The 24,690-nt window shown below is 36.7% G+C and overlaps 1 protein-coding gene across 1 annotated transcript in view; it reads left to right on the top strand.

The window, feature by feature from the left end:
* The window catches only part of LOC148832880 (plexin domain-containing protein 2-like), a 208,039-nt gene that overhangs the window by 120,570 nt on the left and 62,779 nt on the right, over positions 1-24,690 (top strand). The window contains exons 4-5 of the mRNA XM_088919330.1: positions 7,668-7,737; positions 20,174-20,296. Of these exons, the coding sequence (XP_088775456.1) occupies positions 7,668-7,737; positions 20,174-20,296 (193 nt within the window). The remainder of the gene's footprint in view (positions 1-7,667; positions 7,738-20,173; positions 20,297-24,690) is intronic.

Genomic DNA, 24,690 nt, shown 5'->3' with positions numbered 1-24,690 from the left:
ATGTGTGAACTAGAAGAGCTTGGTGTGTTCCTATCGCTTATGCTCTGGATACCAGGAAAAGGAGGCATCACCTGATCTCTGAAGATTTGTCAATGCGAGGAACTGTGTGATCTGGCTCAGGAGCTGATCAAGCGTTGCTGTGGAGCTCAAGTAGATGCTGTCTGGAGAGAGTTGAGCAGTGTATCATATTTTGCTTCCCTGGTCCAGCTGAACTCTTTGCTTCTTCTCCCTGGTGTACCAGCTTCCTTGAGTCTTGATGTGTAACGGAACAGTTCTTTCTGGACCCTATGCGGACGACACAATCCGAAATAGTGAGGAAACACTTGGGAAAAAGGTCATGCAGGAATACGGGGATGAAAACAGGGGGGCGTGTCCAAAGTGCGCTGGTGCACGGGGGAATTGTGGCTGAGGCAAACAATCCAAAAATAATCCAGACAGGGAATCCAAAAACAAGCTAGAGTCCAAGGCCAGGCGATCCATCCGAAACAGGAGATTAAAATCAGGAACCGGGTTGGAACCGGCAAGGGGAACAGGAACAAAGACTTAAAACCACGATGGAGCCAGACTCATCAGGACCCGGGCTCACACGATACGGAAATCAGATGCAGAGCCTGGAACTGACTGAGTGTCTGGCTTTTAAGGGGAACGGGAAGGAGGTTGGAACAAGGGGCAGGTGCACAGAATAAGTCCAAAGTGAAAAGAGCCGGAGCACCCTTAAGGAGGAGGGACTACAATCGTGACATGATGTCCCTGATCCTGACTTCCAGTTCTCTTGGGCCTATCGTCATGGGCCTAACCTCACATCCTCCCAGGCTTAACTTCCCAAATTGTGGTTCCTGTTTTTCCCTATTTATTAGTCTCAGACAAAGACATTCCAAAGTCTTGTCTGCCGGGGTTCTGGTTGGCCAATTCGAACTGCTTATCTCTCCTGCAGGAATTTTTATTGCCTCTATCAGAAGAGACAGAATAAAATGTCCAGTATTTGGGAAACCTCATAATGTCTTCTGAGTAATTAGGTTTGATATTTAGATTTCTGAACTGCCCATGATTTGCCCATTCAGTTGATGCAAAACAAGCATATCCCACTTTTTTCATGAAATAATCATGGTGCCTTATACGGTATTTTAAATGAATATTTTGTTTACCCTATTGTAAGTTAATGAAGTATGTATTGTGGCAACACATCCAGTTCCCCATAGTCTTTTATCAATAAAGAATGAAAGATACTATTGTAGTTGGTCAAAATTCTGATTTTCTATGCAAGCAGTGGGAAGGGTTTGTGTCTCATTTAACCACAAGAGGGATAAAGTGGTTTTTCAAACTTGGTCCATCATCTGATATGTTTGGATCAGAATAATCTACTATCTAAATACATATAGAATGGTAAAACATGGTGTTTATAGGGTATATATATATGAATGATTTAAGGTATTTTGCCCAGTTTCTTAAAACTGAAGCTTAACAAAAATCCTTTCTTGCATTCCTTGCTAAGTGATTTATGATCTTATCTGTGGAACCAGTCTCTTTCCTTGGCTTGTGAATGACCTGGCCTACTTTGTTTGTGCCCAAATGGTTTTATAATCATGACTTGCAACTGTCCTTCAGAGGGAGGTTCACAATTCTTCTGGCCTTTGAGTAACTGCAAGGAATAACCAATCCTCCACTATTTAGTGATTCAGGCACTAAATGAACGCACATACCCCAATATCAGATCGTATGACCTAAACCTCCCATGAAACAATAGAAATAAAATAGAAACGAAAAACACCATATACCAATAAGAATTTCAGATTGGATAATGTGTTTTGCTTTTAAAATTTTAAACATCTTATGGAGTAATCTTAGCATCATTGCACAGAGCAAAGTCATCCATCCATTTTCTAAATACTTGATCACATATCTGGTCATGAGGGGTCACTGAACCTACCCTGGCAAGCAATGGGTACAAGATGGGATACACCCTGATGGGAATGTTAATTTTTGGCCAGACGTGAGCTTCCTGGGGTGTTTGGTGAAAATATCACTGGGCATGAATGTTCACTTTTATTATACCAAATGAACATGGCTTAAAGCCTCAATTTATGTTTCATCTCATCATAAAACATGGTTCCAATTCTCATTCAGATGTTCTTTGACAAAGTTGCATTGCCTGATTTCATACTTTGCTCTGGCTTTGTCTTGCAATCTGGCCACATTCATGCTTGAAACACTAAATAGTAGTTTTAGATACCATGTATCCTGAAGATACCAGCTTGTGTTGGAGATATCCAGCTCTTTTCTCTGAATTTACAATTGCCTCCTTGTTTCACAGCACCAGTTTGCAAGACGCGCCTCCTGTTCTTGGCAGTATTTCCACTGTTCCAGTCACCTTAAATTTCTTAATAATGGCACTCCAGTGTAAATAGAAGTAGATTTAGCTTTTTGTGATTTTTTTATATACATTCCCTAACATAGTGAGGGTCAGAGAGATGATCTCTGACCCTCACTAAGCTCTCTGAAGGCTCATCCAAAATGATAAATGCTGCTGCTCAGTGTTTTCTGAGTGTCTCCTTCTTTAATTCCCCAAGGAAACATATAAATCTGGAGACTTCTTTTACACTTCCAAAAAGCAGGATGGTACTGTACGTTTGGTGTTGTTGGATTTTATTTAAAGTAGTAGTTACAAGGTGGAAATAAATACAATTCCTGTGTTTTCTGGAATGAAATTATTTCTGACCATTATTACGATCAATGTAAAACGTTTTCAAAAGTTTTTAAACAAATTACTGTGACAGACCCCACCCTTAAAAAAAATTGGTCCCAGGGATCCAAACACATGAAAGCAGTCCAAAGCAGTCACCCCCAAACACCTACCAAAAATCCAGCCACCACCAACATCACACTTGCCACCTGGTGTGTCTATTTAGAAATGAGAGAGGTCTTTGATAGCATCTAGTGGCAGGTCGACTGCTTTAGCAGTCCTTTCCAAGACTGGCCAGTCACAGACATACTGTATTATCTAATCCTTATTTTATGTTTATTTTACTTCGTTTTTTTGTTACTAATTCATTGTGGTATAAAATAGTGATTTGGGGGGAGTAGTGACTCTCTGTAGCATCCAAATGAGTTAGCTGGACCAAATTAATTTTTCTCATTTGTAACCTTTCTTACAATCTTAAGTAGTGAGCATAGTAAATGTACAGCATACCTCTGACTGGAATGGGGGAACTAACTTGTATAAAACTCTCTGTGCATTTTAAACCACAACCACACCTCATAAACTCATTCTCTTGGCTTTGCGTCACTATAAAGTAAAGGATTGCAGAGCAGTATATAGAAGTAATATAGGCCAATGGAGACTTCTAAGGCTTAAGAGAAAGAAGTCTTTGTTGTAGATTATTGGTGAAGATATGTTAGACAACTATTATAACTAATATGTGTCATATGTTATAAGCTAATTATTAATTTATTTTACTTATCTGCTTTTAATGGGACTTACAAGGGATAGCATGATGAACTAGGAACTTAGATTTTTTTGGAAATTCAAATGTCCACAAATTTGAGAATTGCATGCTTTTTATTCTTTAATTTGATCATAGAATTTAATACATTATGATGCAGGATTTTTTTAATTTTGCGTTTCACATTTCAATATTAGAGCTTTCTCGAATTCACATGTAATTCACATGTATTAGTACGTTAAGGTAGGGTCTGATACAATAATAAGTGTATGCTGTGAGCAGTTGGTATTGAGCTTAGTAACACTCCTGCACGCTATTTCTAGAAAAAAGCCTTTCCATGGATCTCCTCCTGAGGTAGTCAGCATTAGATGCTGCAGTTCAGTGGAGACAGAGTAAATTAGTTAGGACATCAGGAATCTGAAAAAAAAACACTTACAGAAAAAAAAACATTACACATCTATAGAGATTAGAAATTCTGAGACATTTTAATGCCCCACTTTAAATTTATATTTGTTAAGCTTTCTAAAACAGGGTTATTCATTATTACTTTCAAGTAAAGTTTGTTATCCATTTCACATATTAATGTAGTAGTATTATTCAGATGTAACCAACACATTGGAGTACAGTAAATTAACTCTGTTAACACACATATTATATGTATGATATAGAAAAGTATTAGACTTGAAAAAAGGCTTATGGTGTAAAATAATAATAATTGCTTACACTTATATAATGCTTTTCTGGACACTCCACTCAAAGTGCTTTACAGCTAATGGGGACTCCCCTCCACCATCACCAATGTGCAGAATCCACCTGGATGATGCGACGGCAGCCATAGTGCGCCAGAACGCTCACCCCACATCAGCTATCAGTGGGGAGGAGAGCACCGTAATGAAGCCTATTCATAGATGGGGATTATTAGGAGGCCATGATTGGTAAGGGCCAATGGGAAATTTGGCCAGGACGCCAGGGTTACACCCCTACTCTTTTCGAGAAACACCCTGGGATTTTTAATGACCACAGAGAGTCAGGACCTCGCTTTTACATCTCATCCGAAGGACGGCACCTGTTTACAGTATAGTGTCCCCGTCACTATACTGGGGCATTAGGACCCACATGGACTGCAGGGTGAGCACCCCCTGCTGGCCCCACTAACACCTCTTCCAGCAGCAACCTTAGTTTTTCCCAGGAGGTCTCCCATCCAGGCACTGACCAGGCTCACACCTGCTTAGCTTCAGTGGGTTGCCAGTTGTGAGTTGCAGGGTGATATGGCTGCTCTATATCAAAATGCGTTAGTCTAGAAAACCATTACATTTTATCAAGGTATTTCAATTGTTTCTTCCATATGCTGCATGCTAATCGTTTAATCAGAATAATAATTGTAAAGCAATGATTTAAGGATTGCTTTTTTTAAATTGTGAATTAGTGTTTATTAAGCTCCATCTAAATTCCCTATCAAAAATGCCTTGAATAGGGGTTAGTATTATTAAAACAGCATGTGTTTCATCGTAGCATCTAAAAGACAAATGAATCATTGTAAAATTTATAGCTTTTCATTTTTATCAACAAAATCATGTCACAAGTTTGCTAGATCAGCTTTTTGTAAATACTGTAGTAATGCACTTAAAAAGTTACACAAAAGCCAATATTCTTGTCAAATGTTCCCACTTCAGTCAGGAAGAAGCAGAAAGCTTTCCTTGGTGACATCTGTGACACACCATTCTGAAGGTTCAGGAATTAAGTCTTTGTTGTAGTTTATTGTTGAAGATATGTTAGACAGCTATTATAAATATTATGGGTTTTAAATTATATGCTAATTATTATCTTATTTGAATTATCTGCTTTTCGTGGGACTTAAATAGGGATGGTATAGGATTATGAGCTAAAAACTAATTTTTATACCCCTTTCCTGGACATTTAGAAAAATAAAATTTAAAGAACAGAAAAAACATTCTCTTTGCTTTCTTAAATATGCCATCTTCTGATAATTCAATTCAGTGTACTGTATACTGACATATACATACTTAAGAATAATTTTTAACAACACATATCACTTGAATTACTTTCTCCAGCCTAGATCCTCGAATATGCTTTTGTCTAGGTTTTCCTCTACTTCAGGTTTAATGGTGTGTGTTTCTTTTCTGTCTTTTTAGCTGTCCTCAAGCGGTTATATATTATACACAATTGCTTTACCCTTTTTCAAAATGTGAAAGTCCACTTCTAATTACATAAAAAATTGTTACAAAGGTCTGTTGTCAATTAATCTTTAAACTTGGATCAGGAAGTTTGCATTAGGATAAATTATTTGTCTTTCACTTTGCCAGAAGTCAGGTCAAAATTATTTCCCATTTGGCATTTTATTGGTACCTTGGCTGTATGACTCCAGCCAGTCTTGTCTGTGAATTTCATTCCTGAAAAGCTCTGTTTTCCCTTTGGCCCTTCCTAAACAAATTCTGTGTGCAAATGTGAAGAGCATTTTGATCAAGTGGCTCAGTCTGTGCATCCTCTCAGGACTAGAGATGTTGAAAAAAAACATCACTAAGAAGAAAACAGCAGCATGCCCCAGAAAAAAAAAACAGTGAAATGAAAAGTAAAAAGGGGCTTTTACGACAATATATCTTTTATCCCACTTCATTGGAAATGGAAGAACTAAACAACGCAACAGAACAGTGCTTTCTCTTTAGCGGGAGACATATTTTCACAGACATTTGTTCTGTCCAGACGTTCAATACAGCTGAAAAGCAGTGCATTAATTCAATGACCATTCAACCAGGGAAGAAGCTTCACCCTGAACTGAACTGAGAACTGGGTCTGGCTAATTTAACACAAAGCTAAAGCTTTTTTCTTACTTTTATATGGCATATTCAGCAACTTGTGTCTTTGAAAGTTGTGTCTTTGAATTTGGTATGGGGTAACCTGCTTATTCCTGATGTTTGAATGGAAAAGTACAGTACTTTAGAATTAAAAGATATACAGTACAGTAGTTCATCCTGTCGTGGGCTATGGGATGCAGGAATCTAGTAGATACTAGCCTAAGCCAGGATGACACCCTGGTATCTACTGTACACATGTGCATCTTCATTTCTGAAGATGTACCAGAACATAGACACAAAAGGTGTTCCCATTTTCAGTTTTTGCAATATGCTAAGGAATCTTCTGGAGGGAATGTTCTGAAAACCTAAAAGAATGGCCAAAAAATAAGTTTTGTTAACAAACTAAAAACTGATGATTACTTCTTGTTGGAGCACACGGCTGGGTGAGCATCACTGAAGGACTAAAGCGAGCATGTGTTTCTCCACCTTTCCATGCAACCTTTAGTACCTGCTAGGTGTCTTTAAAGCTTGCAGCACTGTCAGATAGAGATGTGCAATGAATAAATAATCATAATTGATAAATAAGTAATAAGTAAATACCATAGTCAGATTCTTTTGGCAAATATATTGTCAATACAGTAAACTATGTTGTATGCAGTAATAGTGATAGAAATTTAGATTGAAAGACTTTGAATATCTACAGTACAGTAACCACAAGAAGTATCTACTTTAGTCTATATTATTTGTACATATATTTTTGTAATATTGTAACACAAAAATAAGAGGACCAATGTACTAGTGAGCTACTTTGTTCAACATGCTTGATGCATGCTTTATCATGAAGATATTTTAAAGGCTTATTTGCATTTTATAGTCAGTTGTTAACTATGGTCTTCCTTCCACCTGAAAAGTATTGCATGAACTATGTTACCATTAAATATCAAAATAAGCTATATTAAGTGAAGACAACACCTTAATGTACTGTATTAGAAATAACAGTTCATTTCACTATATATTCATTAAATTGTACATTTAATGTACAATTTTTGCAGCACCATCTTTTGTGAAATATCAAGCCAAAAGTAGGGGGTGGTTACTATGAGGTTTAATATATTCCAGGTTGTTATTCTGGTTGTTTGTTGGCCAGCACAGATAGTGACAAGGATCATTTTGTGTGTTTCTTGGCTTGCAGTCACACTGTATTATTTGAAAAATGGTGCTTTTTCTTTGTGCTTTTTGAAAAGCATTTTTGACAGTAATAATAATATTGTTGTCAGCAGTAAAACAAAAAACTGCACTACAGCACTGAAGCTCCTTAATAATCACATCCAATACATCTGTGACATACAAATATACTGTTTATTGCCTTCATACACTCCTCCAACTGACTTCATTCTTTTGTAATTTTATGCAGAGAGTGAATCTGTCCTTTGATTTTCCATTTTATGGGCATTTCCTGCGTGAGATCACCGTGGCGACCGGTGGTAAGTGAACATCAATCCAATGCTCATAATTTTTTACATTTTACAGTGCTGGTTAAACTGTGTTTGCCAATAAAAGGAGGGTAGTAGATGTTTAAAGGGGGTAACAGTATTGGTGCTGACTGGACAATGTCATGAAGCAGGTTTATTCACTAACTTCTACAATGCAGCATCTAAAATATATCAAGTCACTTGAGTAAAATATGGTTCCAAAGCTGTTATTTGGCATTAACCACAGTACAAATCCGTAGCAGCCACTGACTTTAATAACTTTAAGACTATATAAAAAGCAGCCAAGGAAGAATGCATGTAAGAAACTTTATACTCTATCCGACTTAAAGTTGTCCTTTGGCAGCAGTGTGGAGGAGTGGTTTAGGTTCTAGGTTCTAGAAAGTTGTGGGTTCAAATCTCAGGTGAGTCACCGCTGTTTTCCCCTAGAGAAAGGTACATTTCACCCAAATTACTTCCAGCTGTATAAATGGCTGCAAATGTAATTTGTGTGGGATAACAGTGCCAACCATATATATATATGCTTTAGTTAAAGCTTTACTGTACTGTTTACTTCATGTAAATTAGTCAATTAATATTGATACACTTTCATTTTTTACATCTTGTTCACATGTAACCTTGTTTTATGAGAGGCTGCCCTCATTTCCCTACTGAGGATATATCTCATTGTTCTCTTTGTAAAGGTAAGTGAACCAGGATACTTGGAAGCTTTCAAATAATATTAAGAAAATTGGCATTCTGACAACTCACAATATAGATTCTAGATTTTTTATATGCTCTTCAACTGTTTTTATGTTAATTAACTAGTGTTTGACAGCCAATTCGGTAATGACACCACATTTACTCTTGAGAGAAATTTTACTTTTACATAAAAAGCAGTTGTTGTCAAGAATAGCTGGTTGCTTATTATAATAACTGCCCCTGTACAAAGAAATTGCCCTGCATCGAGAACAGAGATGTTCTGGGCTGAGATTTACTGCAGGATTTGCTCCAATAACTTAATTCACTTAAGGTATGTCAGCCCCAAGGGCAATTTACCAGCAGAAAAAGTGTACATGTGAACAAGCTGATTTTTAAATCACTGTGCTCACAATGTTCAAGGAGAAGATACAGAGAACATTTTAAAATGAAAACATATAAAACAGCATTTTTTAATGGGTGCAATCAACCATAGGGTTCTTCATACCGGGAAGAATTAAAATGTTAAAGGTACTGCCTATTGAAGCTATAGATTTAAACTTTAAAAAAATATATATTTATTCTTATTTGCCTTACCTTATTATTTATTCTAGAATTCACAAACTTTTAGGCTTGTTCTCAATGAAATTGTAATGTTTATGTTTGCAAGTACTTTCAAATCCCAGCTGCTAGTTACCTACGATTACCTAAAACTAGACATGTCAAGGTGAAACCTACAGTAGTTATGGCAGGTAATGTTTTGCCCTTTTGTAATACAGTTTAATTTTTAATATGTTAAAAACAGAAATATGTTTAATTCCACTAAAACCGTTTTTTCAGTTGTACCTAATGTCTTCAGTTGTTTTTGTTTTTCTAAAATGTGTAGTTGCTGACTACTCTTCACTTAATACTGCCCCTATTTAGAGTCTTTGCATTAGCACAGAGGAAGGAAGACTCAGAGCATACCTAGCACTGAAACATGTAATTGCCTGAGCTGTTTTACACAATGCAGGCCTCACAATGCCATACAGAAGAATGACCCTATTTGGAAAAGTGATGCTCCCCTAACTGACAAGCTCACAGGTTGCCCTTGTGGGGTACCTCAAACACATTCAGCAAAATGGGCACAGAGTGAGTCGTGCACTGCCACTTGGGGGATCATTATTGAAGTGTCATAACCAGCCTTGAACAGGAGATGTTTGGACTAAAAGAGTGCCTTTACTATTTAAGCCTCATGATTGCTCCTTCCAATCAGTTTATAAGGGAGAAGAAGAAAATAGGGAGAAACAACAAGACCAGAAGCCCTAGTTTATAACTATAAGTATAAGATGTAAGATTACTATGATATACAGTATTGCCAACAAAAGACTCTCTACAGTATATATTATCTACCAAGTGATTTTTTTATGTTATGTTATTTTTTATGTTTGTTATTTTCTTTGTTTTGCAGTGTGGTCACTGACTCTCAGCTGTTGGTATAATAGAAAAATAATAGAAAAAAATGTAATGCAAAATAGAAATTATGAATAAATTAGCACAGACATTAGCATACTGTTATTATCCGGTGTTTAAGATAGCTTTATAATTGTAATCTGAAACATTTGATAATTACAGTTATATTTAAATTATTGAAATATAAGTTGGTGAGACTTTTCTGTCTTAGAAAGCCTTATTTGTAATTTCTGTGACACATTCTTTGGCTACCAGACTAGACATTATACACTCTGAGTGTTCTTGCCCAATTAAAAAATGTATTTTTTTCCAAACACATTTAGTAAAAAAGGAGCATGAACAAAAGGTCAGTACAGTGTCTTAAGAAAATGACATAAAATTTAAATCTTTGTCTCAGCTATAGTAATTACATTCAAACTTTGTTCATCACCTTGCACAGTTTGTATGAAATACACTCACAATGACACATACTGTATGCTCTTTGCAATAGTGGAATATTGGATTGTGCTGTACGTTTATACAGGACAAATCACAAGACTCCACTTTCATATATTAAATAAGTTGGTGTGTCAGAACTCTTATTGATACGTAAGATAACGTACCATCGAGACCTTATGTGGCACCATGAAATGGGGCCCATTTAAAAAACATGGAATATTAAGTGCAAAACTTAATGTAGTTAATAGGAGGATGGAATGCTGCATCGTTCTCATTTGCCTTCACTTAGCAGCTGTCTGAGTCTGAGAGCACACATCTACAGATTCTCCAAGCACCTTAATCGAGTGGATATAAACCTTCCAGTTGCTGTAGCGCTGGTGCAGAAAATCGGCAGAGGTGCTTTTCTGTGATAAGGCACCTTGGTCACTCTAAGGTATACTGAGGTTGCAGGCAATGTGAGGAGGAGTTATCAGCAGCTGGCAGATTGTGTAATTCAGCATTCCACTTCACTTCTTTCATTCATTGGTTTAAGTCAAATTGCAGGGTAAACCACTTTTGTTGATCTCCTGTTCCTTGAATGCAATTTAGAAAAATGAAATCGCATCAGTTTTGTTAATTCTGTTACTCTTTGATTTACTGTATATACTGCTCAGATGCAGTCATTCAGAAAGCATGTCAAAACTCGTGTCTACAGTGAGCAAAGTGCCGCTGTATGATTTGGTTTTGCCGAATTTAGCTTTTCACTCCCCAAAGAAGATCAATAGGTGGCACTTCTGGTGTGTTAGATGTTAGTGAAACAGTAGCTTCATTCAATCTGTTGCACTACTTCTTTAAATCCACTTAATTTTGAATATTAATATGGAATCGTGTAACTAAAGGGAAATTTTTGGTAGCTCAAAATAAAAATAACTTAAGCATAATAATGTTTCAAAATGTTATTAACAATATTAATTTATGAATATCAATATATATTTGCAATATAGTATATTGCTGGTAGTGATGCATGATAAAATAAAAAAATGAGGTACACAAAAGTATTTCCCTTCTTCATAAACATTTTCTGCATCAAATTCTTGCTCTCTCTCTTGCTGTCGGATTTTGGAAAAGGTTTAAAATGCTCTTTTTAACTTGCATGTTTCAAATTAAAAACAATAAACAATATATTTGAACAAGCACGTTTTTTTAAGTTATATAAGTATTTATAATTCCTAAAATATTTTATAATATGCTGTTATTCTAGAAATTTCATGCTGTCAGACTCCTCAACAAGCTCCTGCACCTACTCCAAATCTGGAAACTTAGTTCTTTGCACAATCCTTTAAAGTAAATTGCACTATTCACATTGCACTTTATGTACCCTGTACCCTGTCAGAAATGTCAATATCTACGTTGTCTATAGCATTTTTTTGTCCGTGCCTTGTCTGTATTCACACTGTAGACCTGGAGAAAGATATCTCACTCCTCTGTATACTTGTATATGGCTGGAATGACAAATGAGCTTGAACTATTATAAGGATTCACTGCTCTGATCAATAATTTTTAGCCCTAAATAAAGCACAGTATTAGTGATTTTATGCATTTATTTTAAATCTTCAAAGTTAATTGACAAGATTGAGGGGAGATTAAGGGATATAATTGGAAGCTGAGGAGGATGTCCATTTAGGATTGAGTGATGTCTTTACACAAAGGGTTGTGGGTGTCTGGAACTAGCTGACAGGCCATGCCTTTGAAGACAATTTCCTGGGATCCTTCATGAAATGGCTGTATGAGATCATCAAGCTTCTAACAACTAATTGAGAAAGATCAGCTTGGTAGAGCTTGGTAGCTTTTTTTTTTACTTGGCACTTGCTGTTTAAGCCAAATGAAAAATGTTCTAATCCTAAAGAGGGCATGACATGCAGTTTCCATGGTCAGAGATCATGGGCATGAGGGGAGAATACCTGAATTTGCATGCTCTGAAAGTGATTTAATGTTTAATCACTTCAATCACTTTAATCATGTTATCCTGTGGTAATACAACTTTGAATTGTGACCTGTCTGGTCTTCTAAAAATTTGTTTTATGTCACATGTCTAAGTTGTCAAATGCTGATAGGGTGACATGGAGTTAGAAATTAAAAATATTTATACTAATTAGTTACATGACCTTGAATATATATACTGTACACTCAACCCAGGGGTTTACTAGTAACCCAGTATTACCAAATATGTGCACTTACAGATCGTGGCTGTAAACCAACAGAGACATTTTGACATTGTGATCTGAGTCATATTTTTTCTAATCAGAAAGCTGTCATAGGACAGGCTTATCTATATTTTCATGCAAATTCCAGGTTTCAATGTGAAATTGGAATTGTAAATGGAATTCATACATTCATTTCCTTTGGCTTTGGGCTTTTGGTTGGAAAACTGATTCTATTGAGCTATCCTCATTGCTCATTGCACATTGCCATATTGCAAATGAAGATACATACATAAAAACTTCCCCATTGTCTGGGATAACACACAGGGGTACTGTCAATTTGGCAAACACCCCCTCAAGTTTAACAACTGGAATGTCTTTAAGTCGCAGGGAAAAGATGCTAACTTGTTTTGTTTGGCAGTCTCAGGTGATGCACAATTGTACACAATTCAGGCATTTATTTCCCTTGAGAGGTGCTATACTTCAAAACTGAAGGAATCATACCACAAATCCACATCAGGTTACAGTTTATCGAAATAGTCAAATTTAATTGTAAGTGATTTCAGCTCAATTTGAATTTAATTGAGTTACAATGGAATTAAGGTACTTGTTAGCAAAGGTTTGTACATCACAATGGATAGTTACAACACAGTGTGAGCTTTGTCAATGGTCCACACCCTTCCTCTTTGGCATCAGAACAGGTGCATTGATCCCCACATCGAAGCAGAGTAAAAGTAATTACTACATTTGCATGTGAGACTCAAGTGAAAGCTATGCATATGATATACCGATATTAAGGATTTTTATAAACATAAGCACAGTTATAATGGATTTGCACTCTATTTCACAGCTAAAACTAAAATCAATTCTTTCTTTTCATAGCAAAAAAGGGCCAATAATTAAGCCAATTAAATCAGTGGTGGCTCTTCTTTAATTAATGCTGCATTTCCTCTGCCATTGTATTTAAGCTAGTGGAAGAATCCTGAGACAACCTGAGTGAAATGAATAGGACTGTCTCATAGGAACAATGAAGAGCTTCTACTGCCAAATGCAGGCCAGGACTGAGCGAGACTCTCAAGCCCTTAACACTTAATACTTCTGTTGGCTGCTGTTGATTGATTTGTCACTATAGAAGAGAGTCATACTATACAACAGTACAATTCTTGCATGAATGGGCAAAAAAGCAATTGGCTTACAGGTGTCAGGGAATGGTGGAAATCTTAAAGTAGAAATGGTTTAATGGTTTAATGTGATTTGATTGTAATGAACATTTGAAGTATAAAAGGGAAGTCTTTAGACATGTAATTTGCTGCAAATTAACATTCAAATGGTTGTTTTTCTAAAATTAATCAATAACCTCAGTAAGCCATAATTACAAGAATAGTGAATAGAATTCTGTTTGCATTGCTGAAATTCTTCACATTGCAGCTGAGCACTATTGTGTGGACAGTTTGTGATGCAGATTAATTCTATTTTAGACCCAGTTGGCAGGCTGGCAAATTAGAGTATTTCATTGTTGTTAAGTCTTTTGAGACTTCTGTATATTGTCATGTTTAGTTGTACAGCTCCTGGGAGGTATTTGGAAGGTCTAACAGTTGAGATGCAGTTGAGCTGGCTGGCTGCAGCAGCCTGAACTGAGCAGAATGTGTAAGAGATGTATTTCCCACACTGTTCTATAGGGACACAGCACAGATCTGAAGGTCTCAGATATCTGTTCTGAAAATCAGATGAAAGATAAAGGACAGGCAGTACGGTAATAGTAGCATGATCCTGTGACTTTCATTACCACATTTTCTGTCTGCCTATTTTGTCTGCTGCTCTCTGCCTATTAGTCTAGTACTGTATGATCCTTTTACCATTCTCATTGCTTTCCATTCAAACATGGTGAAAGTAAACCTCACAGTTTTAAGTGCCAATGTATTTGTACCACACAAATGTACACACAAATGAGTCATTATTAAACCCATTAATCACTCTGAGTTTTAATGATTAAGGCCCAACCTAAAAAGTAGTATCAAATTCCCTTTTAAGAAACCCACATTCTCTTTAAACAAACATTCTCTTTAAGATCCGTTTGTATGTTTACGTAAAAGAAAAAATCATATACTAGGTTGACACAGTGGCGAATTGGTTAAAATTACTGCCTTGTGGCTCTGGGGCCCTGATTTCAATTTCAGACCTGGGGTGCTATCTGTGTGGAGCTTGCATGTTTCCTCCGTGTTCACTTGGGTCCTTCCACAGTCTAAAAACTCATTGGTAAATTGGCTTCTGGTAAAATTGGCTGAACATGTCTGTGTCTGTTTTTGTGTGTGTATGCTCTGTGATGGACTGGTGTCCCGGCCATGGTGTACCCTGCCTTTTGCCCATTGCTTGCCAAGGACAGGCTCCAGCTTCCCCATGACCCTGTATTGGATCAAGTGGTTAAAAGATGGATGGATTGATGAATATATAAAAGACATTCGAAAGAATAGCTCATAGGTGCACATGCACTATGCAGAATAATTATCTCAAATAGTTTGATAATGTAATTGCCTGTTCCAAAATCCTATAACACTTTCTAACATCTATGTATTTTTGTTGAAGAGGATCTCAACACGTAACTAGAAAGCTGTGGGTTCAAATCACAGGTGAGACACTGCTGTACCTTTGAGCAAGGTATGGCTTCATCAGAATTGTTTCAGTAAAATACCCAGCCGCATAAATGGGTAAAAATGTAAGCTGCATTGTATAGAAGTGCCAGCCAGTTACAGTAAATTAGTAGTTGGTGATAATTAATTTAAAGATCTTGAAGCTATTCAAAATAATAGCTTATCTAAGTTAATAAGAACTTAATAACGGCATGGCATTCCGAAGGAGTTTGTGATTTATGTTATTATGCAGTAAGAAAATGAAAGCCATTTCATGAAAGACTTTTTTTTTCTAATTGAAATATTGCTGCTCCATCTCCTTCCTTCCAAGCTTCCAGAAATCCAATAATTGCGTCATGTAAATTAATTTTAACTGTGCTCATTTGTGACTACCAATATATCAGATTTAAGACAAAAACAATGCAAAAGGTCTGTATTTAAAGTGATACTGTTCTAGGGAATTTTAAAATGCATTATTTCTAAAACTCTGTTATATTATTCCTTTTACAGATTAGTTTTCTGTTGTGATACTGATTGTCTTCCACTAACCCGTAATGATTTTAGAATTCATGGATTATGCAATTGGTAATTGCTTGAATTTCAATTTATGTTCCAAAATCATAAATCTCTGAGCAAATACATGTCATAAGTCATTCTGCCAGTGTAGTAGAGTAGCTCATTTGTAGTTAGCTCCTTTCTTAGAAACACTGTAATTTCTTAGTTTAAGCAAGTTCTGTAAAACCCTTGCCACAGTATTTGTGGAGAAATTTGATATTTTCTTGTGTAACCATATTCATATGAACATATTCATATCCAGTGAACATTTTCAGTTAAACGCATCAGTTCATGTAACACTGGTATGTGGTTTGATTATTTACTGTATGTACAGTAAGAAGGCATTTTTTAAAAAATAATGCATAGCAAGGTTTGTGCATGGTACTGTATTAGAGAATCCATTGACGACAATTTCTGGCATAACCGCAGTCTAATAAAACACTCATTTAGGTAGTCACATATTTATCAGCTTGCTCTTAATACATGCAGTTGTCCAAATGGTGACATGAATGTAGGGGAAAATAGAATAATAAATGCTTAAGAAAATAAGACATAAAATCTTACCTTAATTTCTTACCTTACCTTAATCGGCACATTAAACATTTTTCAAATTTGAAAATACTCAGGTGCATTTGGCTTTCGTTGCCTATAAAATACAAAGAAATAAATTTTAGTTTGTGATTTCATGCCAGCTGTTAAAACCTACATGCTAGATCTCAGATCAAATGAAGAGATAACAAAGAGATACAGATTTATTTTTGCTTTGCTACAGTAACTTTTCAGTATGGCTTTCAAAGCAGAAACTAGAAAATAACATGAGAAGTTAATTGGAGGTGGTAGTAGTAGTGAGGAGTAAAACATTTGTAATATGTTAGCATTAATTTGTGTTAGCATTAATGATCCCTAATATTTAGCATTTTTCAGCTTATGGCACCATCAGAGAATCTTGGTTGGAAATGCTTCAGAAGAAGAGTTTGGTGTTTTACTTATAAGTCTTACTCTCAAGGATGTCGGAAGAGCAAGCCGTGGAATGACAAGGAGAGCAGTAAAGACCCTATGCGTAGCGGTAAAAGGGGCAACACGGGGGTTAGCCCAGGCTTAGGGGGTCAGACGATGTCGGTAAGAAACCTATGCCCTCAAGCCATGGACGGGAGCGACCAGGTGCTAGGCGGGTCTCAGGACATCCATACCCTCAAAGCTGAGTCAGGAGCAGAGCAGACACAGGAGACACACCGGAAAGACATGAATAATCACAGGGATCTAGGAACAGGACAGAAGTAGAGCGCCCTCTAGGAGTACAGGGCGTGACATCTTACTTTATATTGTGCACAGCAGCGCAACTATTTTGGCTTCAAAATGTGTTAAAATAATTCATGATGGCCCTTATAAATATCTTTTTATGACAGTAGAGATCAAAGCTAAGGAAAAGCATGTATTGATTGCTTAATTGTTCCTGTCTCATTCATTATTAAATGGAGTAATCAGAACAGAAAGAATGCTAAGCTATCATCATCGCATAATCAGAAAAAGTTTACATGGTCTTTTATGGAATACCAATGTCTTAAGGAGTCTTAAAATCATGCTGAGTTAATAAGTGTGTCAAATGACAGGTAGAAGTTCCATGGTTGAACACACACAGTTGTTAAAATATATAGCTGCAGATTTTTGAAAAAAAAAAACATTTGTGGAATAAACCTCCAGCCATCCATTTTCTAACAGCATCATCCAATTCAAGGTTGTGGGGGAGTGGGAGCCTATCCCAGCAACCAACTGCACAAGGCAGGATACACCCTGGACTTATGATTTAAAGCCTTTATTTATGATTCTACATTTATGATAAAAAATATAAATAAACCTATAGGAAGGAATTTTACTATATACTGTACTTTGTTATGAAATATAAGACTGAATGTTCATTTTGCCCTCAAAGTCTTTTCAGATATAGTTTTCCCACCTTGCTTCTGCCTCGACTTTACTAGATTTGACTTTTATCCATTCTTGTAGCAGAAAATTAATAACACTGAGCATCTCATTCTATACCACTTAATGTGGTGGAATAAGCTTATAGTCAGAGTTAAAGAAGTTGTCAAACCACTCTATATCTATTCACACACTTTAAGTGCAGTTTAATGATGGACAACAAAAAACAAACATAAATTCAGTTTTAAGAAAAAGCATATATTTAGAATAAAAACATCATATTATATATGTATATTTTTCCATTTTTTTATCAGCACTGTGTACAATATAAACTTGGCATTGACATAATGTATTAGTTTTAAGTTAATATAATGTTGCTTAACTTAGTATTGTATATTGTATGCCTTAGTGCCTGTCCTGTCAAATCCGGAAATTCTGTGATGCAAACATTCTCTTTTACAGTATAGTAAATGTTTACAAAAATAGAAAAATCTTAACATCTTGACATTCTCAAGAATTACATTTATTATATTTGCTAGAGAAAGAAAAACCTTCATACCTCTTAAAGAGACTCAGGGTGCTGTCCTGATTACAGTCTAGAAAACTGACTGCTCCTTAGTTTACAACAGATGTTGATGTGGGTGCTGCTTAAACAGTATGGCCTAGAAAACTGTTTTACTTGAACAGTAGTGTATGGTAGACTTATTTATTACCAACTGAAGAATACACATTTTATTTTCTGTTAAATTATGTATTTCATTCCACTGCGCTAAGAGGAGAAACATTGTTCTTTCTACTTGTTTTGTTTTTGTTGGACTGAAAAAAGTGTTTTTTCAAACACTTAACATTCAGTTTTACATTTGCTTTAATATGGTCCATGTGTCTCCACTGTCTCTCTATGTAAATATAGTAAATATATGTAAATATATCCATGGATATCCATGTTTAATTTAATAATTGCCTACAGTAGTTTTGTTATTTAGTTAGTTGATTTATTGACATGTGCCTGTTTGATTACAGAATCTTAAGTCATGTTTATTTTTTAAGCTTTTTAAATAGTAATCAGTTGGATAGGCTGTAACCATTTGTCTTTGTCTTTTCTATATAATGGAAACAGTTACTGAAAAGCCACATTTTGCTGAAAAAGATTAAGTGATTGAGGAAATGGGATCCTGGAGCATTTGGGCTGGAAACGTATAGATCCTGCAGTTGAATCACTACAATAGCATTAAACTGGGGCACAGAAAGCAGTAAGCAATTGCTCGCCAAGTCTTTGTGGAAGCTCCCTCAGAAATCAGTTTATTAATTCCATTTCTGACCCTAATTTTATTATTAGCGGGGAGCAATGCTGTGCAAAATCAGCAACTTCGCAATATACCCTTTTAAGCTTGGACATTTTTAGCAAAAAGGCCATTTTCCTTCCCCACAAAAGTATAATCAATTCAATTTGAAAAGAAGGCAGATTTCTTTTGTAGCCTTTTATTCATTATGAAGTCATTCTTCCGGCATCCATCTATTTTTGAAAGAATATAAAATGTACAGAATGTTAAAACACGAGAGGAGGGCAGTAGTTGCTATAGGGCCTTGTATTGTCTTGCTACTGACAGTGAAATGCAATGGTTTGAATTAATTTTTTAACCTGGAAGCACAGCAGTTTATAGGCTGATGAAAACACACATTTACTTTATAAAGAGTAAATGATATACTTGTATATTTTCATCTCAGAGGATCCTAAAGCACTTTACATATAATTTAGGAGGGGAACCAATCTCTAGAGTCCAAATAAACACCAAGCCCAATGCACGCTTCTCTGCTGTGGGGGGGCTTCAGTGCTTTTGACAGACTCAGTGGAGCGTTTTAATTGCCAGTTTAGCTGTAGTTTTTTACTATTTTGTCATGAAACTCTTGAAAAGAGTAACATCCCTGCTCTTTTCGAGAAAACCCCTGGGATTTTTTTATGACCACAGAGAGTCAGGATCGCGGCTTTATGTCTCATCTGAAAGACAGTGCCTTTTTTTAACAGAATGTAGTGTCCCCTTCATTACACTGAGGGATTAAGACCCTTACAGACCATAGGGTGAGCGCCCCCTACTGGCCCCACTAACCCTCCTTCCAGCAGCAACCATAGCTTTCCCAGTTTCCAGTCCAGGTACTGACCAGGCTCACACCTGCTGTGGTTCGGTGGGTTGCCAGTTGTGAGTTGCAGGGTGACATTGCTACTGACTATGACTATTACATTTGAGGTCATATTCTCTTCATTGACACCTCTTTTCCACCTTAGTGTTCAGCAGTTCTCTGACCTCAACTTTACCAAAGTGATAAATTGTTTAAAACAAGTGACTGAAGATGAAAGACTAGGAGTGTCATAGTCTTTATCAGCTGGTTTTGACACATTGGTGAATGACAAAAATACAGATGTGCAATGTAGGGACTTGCTGTATGAAACATTGTCCAAAAACTGATGGACTATGTGGCTTGTACGGCTGATGATGAGTTTCCCTGTGCTGTTAGTTGTGGATGTTGTGGCTAAGTCATTGGGATTGAAAGCCACAGGTTCATTTGTTGCTCTGTCTGTTTCAGGTTTCATCTACACAGGCGACGTGGTCCACAGAATGCTGACAGCCACCCAGTACATTGCTCCACTGATGGCAAACTTTGACCCAAGCGTCTCCAGGAATTCCACTGTTATTTATTTTGACAATGGTAAGATGATACTAGTTAGATTACTGAACTATGTCCATTCTCTTTAAAATATACTGTATATGCAGAAAATGGGGAATGATGCGTATTTGTAAGGATAAGGTTTTCCCTCTGAAAGACAAAATAAAATATTGTGCCGTATTTGTAAATTAATATAGCAAATAAAACTAGATATGATATGATAAGGCACAGTTCATCCTAATCTTGTGTAACTCTCAGGTTAGACACACAATCACAAAAACGTAACACACTTCATGGTGATAGCCAGAATCGCAATATTCTAATTGCACTTCATTTTCAAAGTTTTGGAACACTGACTGAGCTACAATGAATAAAGCATCCATTCAAAATCTGATACTAAAATACAGATTACGTGCAGAATCTGATGCTAAAATATTAGGTACAGAATGTTTTTAATGTGAATTTTACTACAACGTGTTCTATATGGGTCATTTAGGATTCACAACAGACAAGATATTTTCTGCACTGACAGTACTGTATCTACACCTCAATTTCTTCTCCTTTTTTATAGTAGCAGTTGTCAAAAGTCCAACCAGTTATCCTGATATGTTATTGCTAATGTCTACACTACTTGACTTTTTTAATTACTTATTTATTTGGTAACAAATCATTTTACTTTTTTTCATTAGTGTTTAATACAGTATGTATTCATCAGTGCCCATTACAGTACAACATACAGTATTAGTGTTCTTGAATTTTTCACAAACGGAGGCTGATGTTGCACAATGAGGCCAGTTACCTACAGTAATTCACCCTTTATTTGTCATTCATTCAAACTATATTTGATGCTCAGCTGGCATTTGGATATGGTTACTATGTTCCTTTGGCTTTAATGTTTCAGGAGCTACTGCTGATCCAGCCCGTAGTCAGCTCTCCAGTAAATGCAGTGTGACCTGATTTATGAGCCCTTCTTACCCTCTTGGCTGGGCCTGTTTACACAGTAAAGCTGTCTTACTGGATTTTTCTCTTAACATTTACAGACACTTTGCAATGGGAATGATAGGTTTACTTCCTGGTCGTGACAGTATAAATTACACTGAGTAAACCTTGAAAAGGTCCGTGCCCCATGTTCTTGAGTTACAGGCAAGTGATTTTCTATCTGAATTGATGTCAGTTAACTTTGTGGGTTTTTCTCACAAGAGTTTGAAGGTGTGGTGCTATTAACAAACCACCCACTGATGGTACAAGCACCTATCACCTAACAAATGCTTGTCTATGAAGAACTTGAACAAAGAACATACACAATATTGACCGGTCACAAACCTGCTATCAAGATTAAATGTTCCCCTACACTCACCTACATAGTTCTAATAAGTTAACAGAAATAAACATACAGTTTTTATTGGGAATTGTGCCATAACATGAGACGTGAGTAAAAACTAGGGAGTGGGATAGAGATGAATGCTTATTCATCTTCTATAAGTCCCCCGAAAGTTATCTTTTCACTCCTAAACAGACAGCTGCTGTATATTCAAAGGGGAACTGATAATTATAGTAGCAGCCCAACATGCTTTCCTTTTTCTGTGAATGCTGAATGACTCTCTTCATACAGTATATCAATGATATTCTCACGCCCTCTGCAGCTAGAGGGCACTCCTTCTCTGTCCTGTGTTTCTCTCTCCCTGGGGCTATATATTTCCGGGTCTTTCATTCTGCCTGGGCTCAGCATTGACGTTCGGATGTCCTGAAACCCGCCTAGCACCAGGTCGCCCCACGTCCGCTACCTGAGGGCATAGGTTTCTATACGGCATTCCCTGAACAGCTGAGCCCGGGCTAACCCCTATCTCGCCGCTACGCATAGGGTCTTTTTTGCTTTCCTGCCTCTCCACGGTTCGTCCTCTCCGACATCCGTGACAGATATGAGTGAAGAATGATTCTTTCACTGAGCTAGTAGTTGTTGGGTAATTCTAATTATTCTAGCAGTTTTGTTAGTTGGTAGTAGTGTTAAAAATAACAGTATGGCAGTGCCTCCAATATGATCATTTTACACGTGTAATAAACATACAACTTATGCAATGTATTCTCCTTTTCCTTCCCTGAAAAGGTCATATCAAAGCGATTTAGTATGTAAATTAGGCAGCTGAAAAATAAGGTCAATAAATACATTCATTTTGACTGAGAGACTGGGAGTGAGGAAAGGCCCAAAAGAGAATGCAGTTCTTGGAATGACTGTTTTCTCTGTGAACTCAATACATTTTAAGTAGCTACAGATATTTGAAGTTAACATAGTTGAGCATTGGCAATGAACCTTGCACATACTGTTGAAATACTTGATAGGCAGTTATAATACAGATGTCCAATCACATCTAAAGGGAATTTGCAAAACATGAACCCACATTTGATCCGAACACTATACAACTCTCAATGGGTTTCATTAACATCCTTCTGCCTTTTACATTATGTACTTCAGCTCATATTTTAAGACTGATATTGAGCATGAAAAAGTTTCATTCTATATTGTTTCTTAGAACGATTCTTATCAAAGAAGATGCTTGCAATTCATGGTACTGTTTTAAATGCCCAAGATGCTACAGTACATACATCACCCAGTTTTGCTGTGATCCACTATGACACAAGATATGTGAGATATACAATATAGAATGTTCTCTCATAACTCTTTAATATAGTATGCAAATCTGTAGAAGTAACACTAACACTTTAGAATTATATGAACCCCTAATTACGTACTATAATCAGCACTGTTTTATCTTATACAGTATTAACTGAATCTGTTTTCCTGAGTTTTAATACACATGTACACCTGTACAAAGACCCAGTTGTTTTGGGGTATTTCTCCCCAAAATACATAATATTATCACATTTATTTGCATTACACTATGATTTATGTACTTTTATACTTTCCTGTGAATTATTTTGTATTATTCTCATTTAGGTTCACAATGAGATCACCTTGGCATTTCTATTTTGGAAGCATTTTTAGCTTAATCTGCCTTCTTGCAGTGAGCTCTCTTAATTCTGAACTGAACTTACTAAGGTGCCATATTTTATCACATTCTGATTTTTTTCTTAATAAGAATAAGAACTTTTATTTAATTTTACCTTTCCAAACCCAAGGACACTGTACATAGTGATAAGGAAAAACACAGAAGAGTACAATAAAATGTATACAGGAACATATAGAATAGAAAGTAGGGTGGTTAGACATAGATCCTGGTAAAAAGGTAAGTTTTCAGATTAGATTTCAAGAGATTCAAATAATTTGCCTTTCAAAGATTCAGAAGAAAGGCATTCCAAATAAAGGAGCAGCAACAGAAAAAGCATGGTCATAATCATGTTTTCGAATTGTTCATATCTTTCATTAATTTATGTATCTCACTGTCCTTCCATCCATCAAAACTGAATTCAATATGAATGAGAAAAAAAATATTGGTTTTAACGTGAACCTTTCTAGATTTTTTTTCTTCTCATCTTGGCTTCTCAACCCATCTTGTTTATTTTTTACTTCAGTATTTGTATCTCTTCATAAACTACAATTGATTACTGCAGATAGAGTGTTGAACTATCACTGATTGCTTTCTGTCTGAGCAGAAACAGATGTTTGTTTTGTTATTTTATCCTGTAACAGAGAGGCTGTCCTTCTGGGATGTTATTGTCAGGTTAAGCTTAATGGCAATTTGAAAAGAAACTAGGTGTGGGCATTTTTGAGAGTGCAACGGAGCATTTTGCTCCTTAGGTTTCTCTTTAAATGGGGTAAAAACTCAGGAGGAGTCTCCTGGTTAGTTCAGTCTGTTGGTTTGGTAAGTCAATTAGAGTGGATGTGTCACGATCGTTACTCCTCCTCTTAAGGGCGCTCCAGCCCTTCCTCGTTCTGTCCCATTCCCCACACCTGTTCCTTATTCCAGCCCCTCTTTAGTTCCACCTTTAAAGCCAGACGCAGGCGTTTGCCCGAGGCTTCTCATTGAATCCCGTTTCGTGAGAGCCTGGGGTCCTGCTGCGTCTGGCTCCGTTATGGTTTTAGTTTCCTGTTCCTGATTCCCTGCCCCGCCGGTCCCGACCCGGTTCTGGTTTTAACTTCGGATGGATCCCCTGGTATTTGACTAAACCTCCCGTCTTGGATTCCCCCTCTGGATTTACCCTTGGATTGTTCGCCCTGGATTCACTCCCCCCGGACACCTGCACTCCTCGGACACGCCCCCTGTCTCCTGACCCTTCACCTGCATGACTATTTTCCCTATTGTATCCTCACATTCCAGATCGTGTCGTCCGCATAGGGCCCGGAAAGAACTGTCCGTGACAGGATGTTTAAGTGGCTGAAATCGGCAACAAAATAAGTACTTCAGGTTCAGCGCTTACCCGCATGTCAGATAGACTCTCGGTTAGGAGTTGTTTATAAGTTGCAGTTATACTTAAGGAAA

The sequence above is a fragment of the Atractosteus spatula genome, chromosome 6, assembly GCF_055471065.1.
Source record: "Atractosteus spatula isolate fAtrSpa1 chromosome 6, fAtrSpa1.hap1, whole genome shotgun sequence".
Classification (NCBI taxonomy): Eukaryota; Metazoa; Chordata; class Actinopteri; order Semionotiformes; family Lepisosteidae; genus Atractosteus; species Atractosteus spatula.
This window is presented reverse-complemented; position numbering and strand designations above follow the sequence as displayed.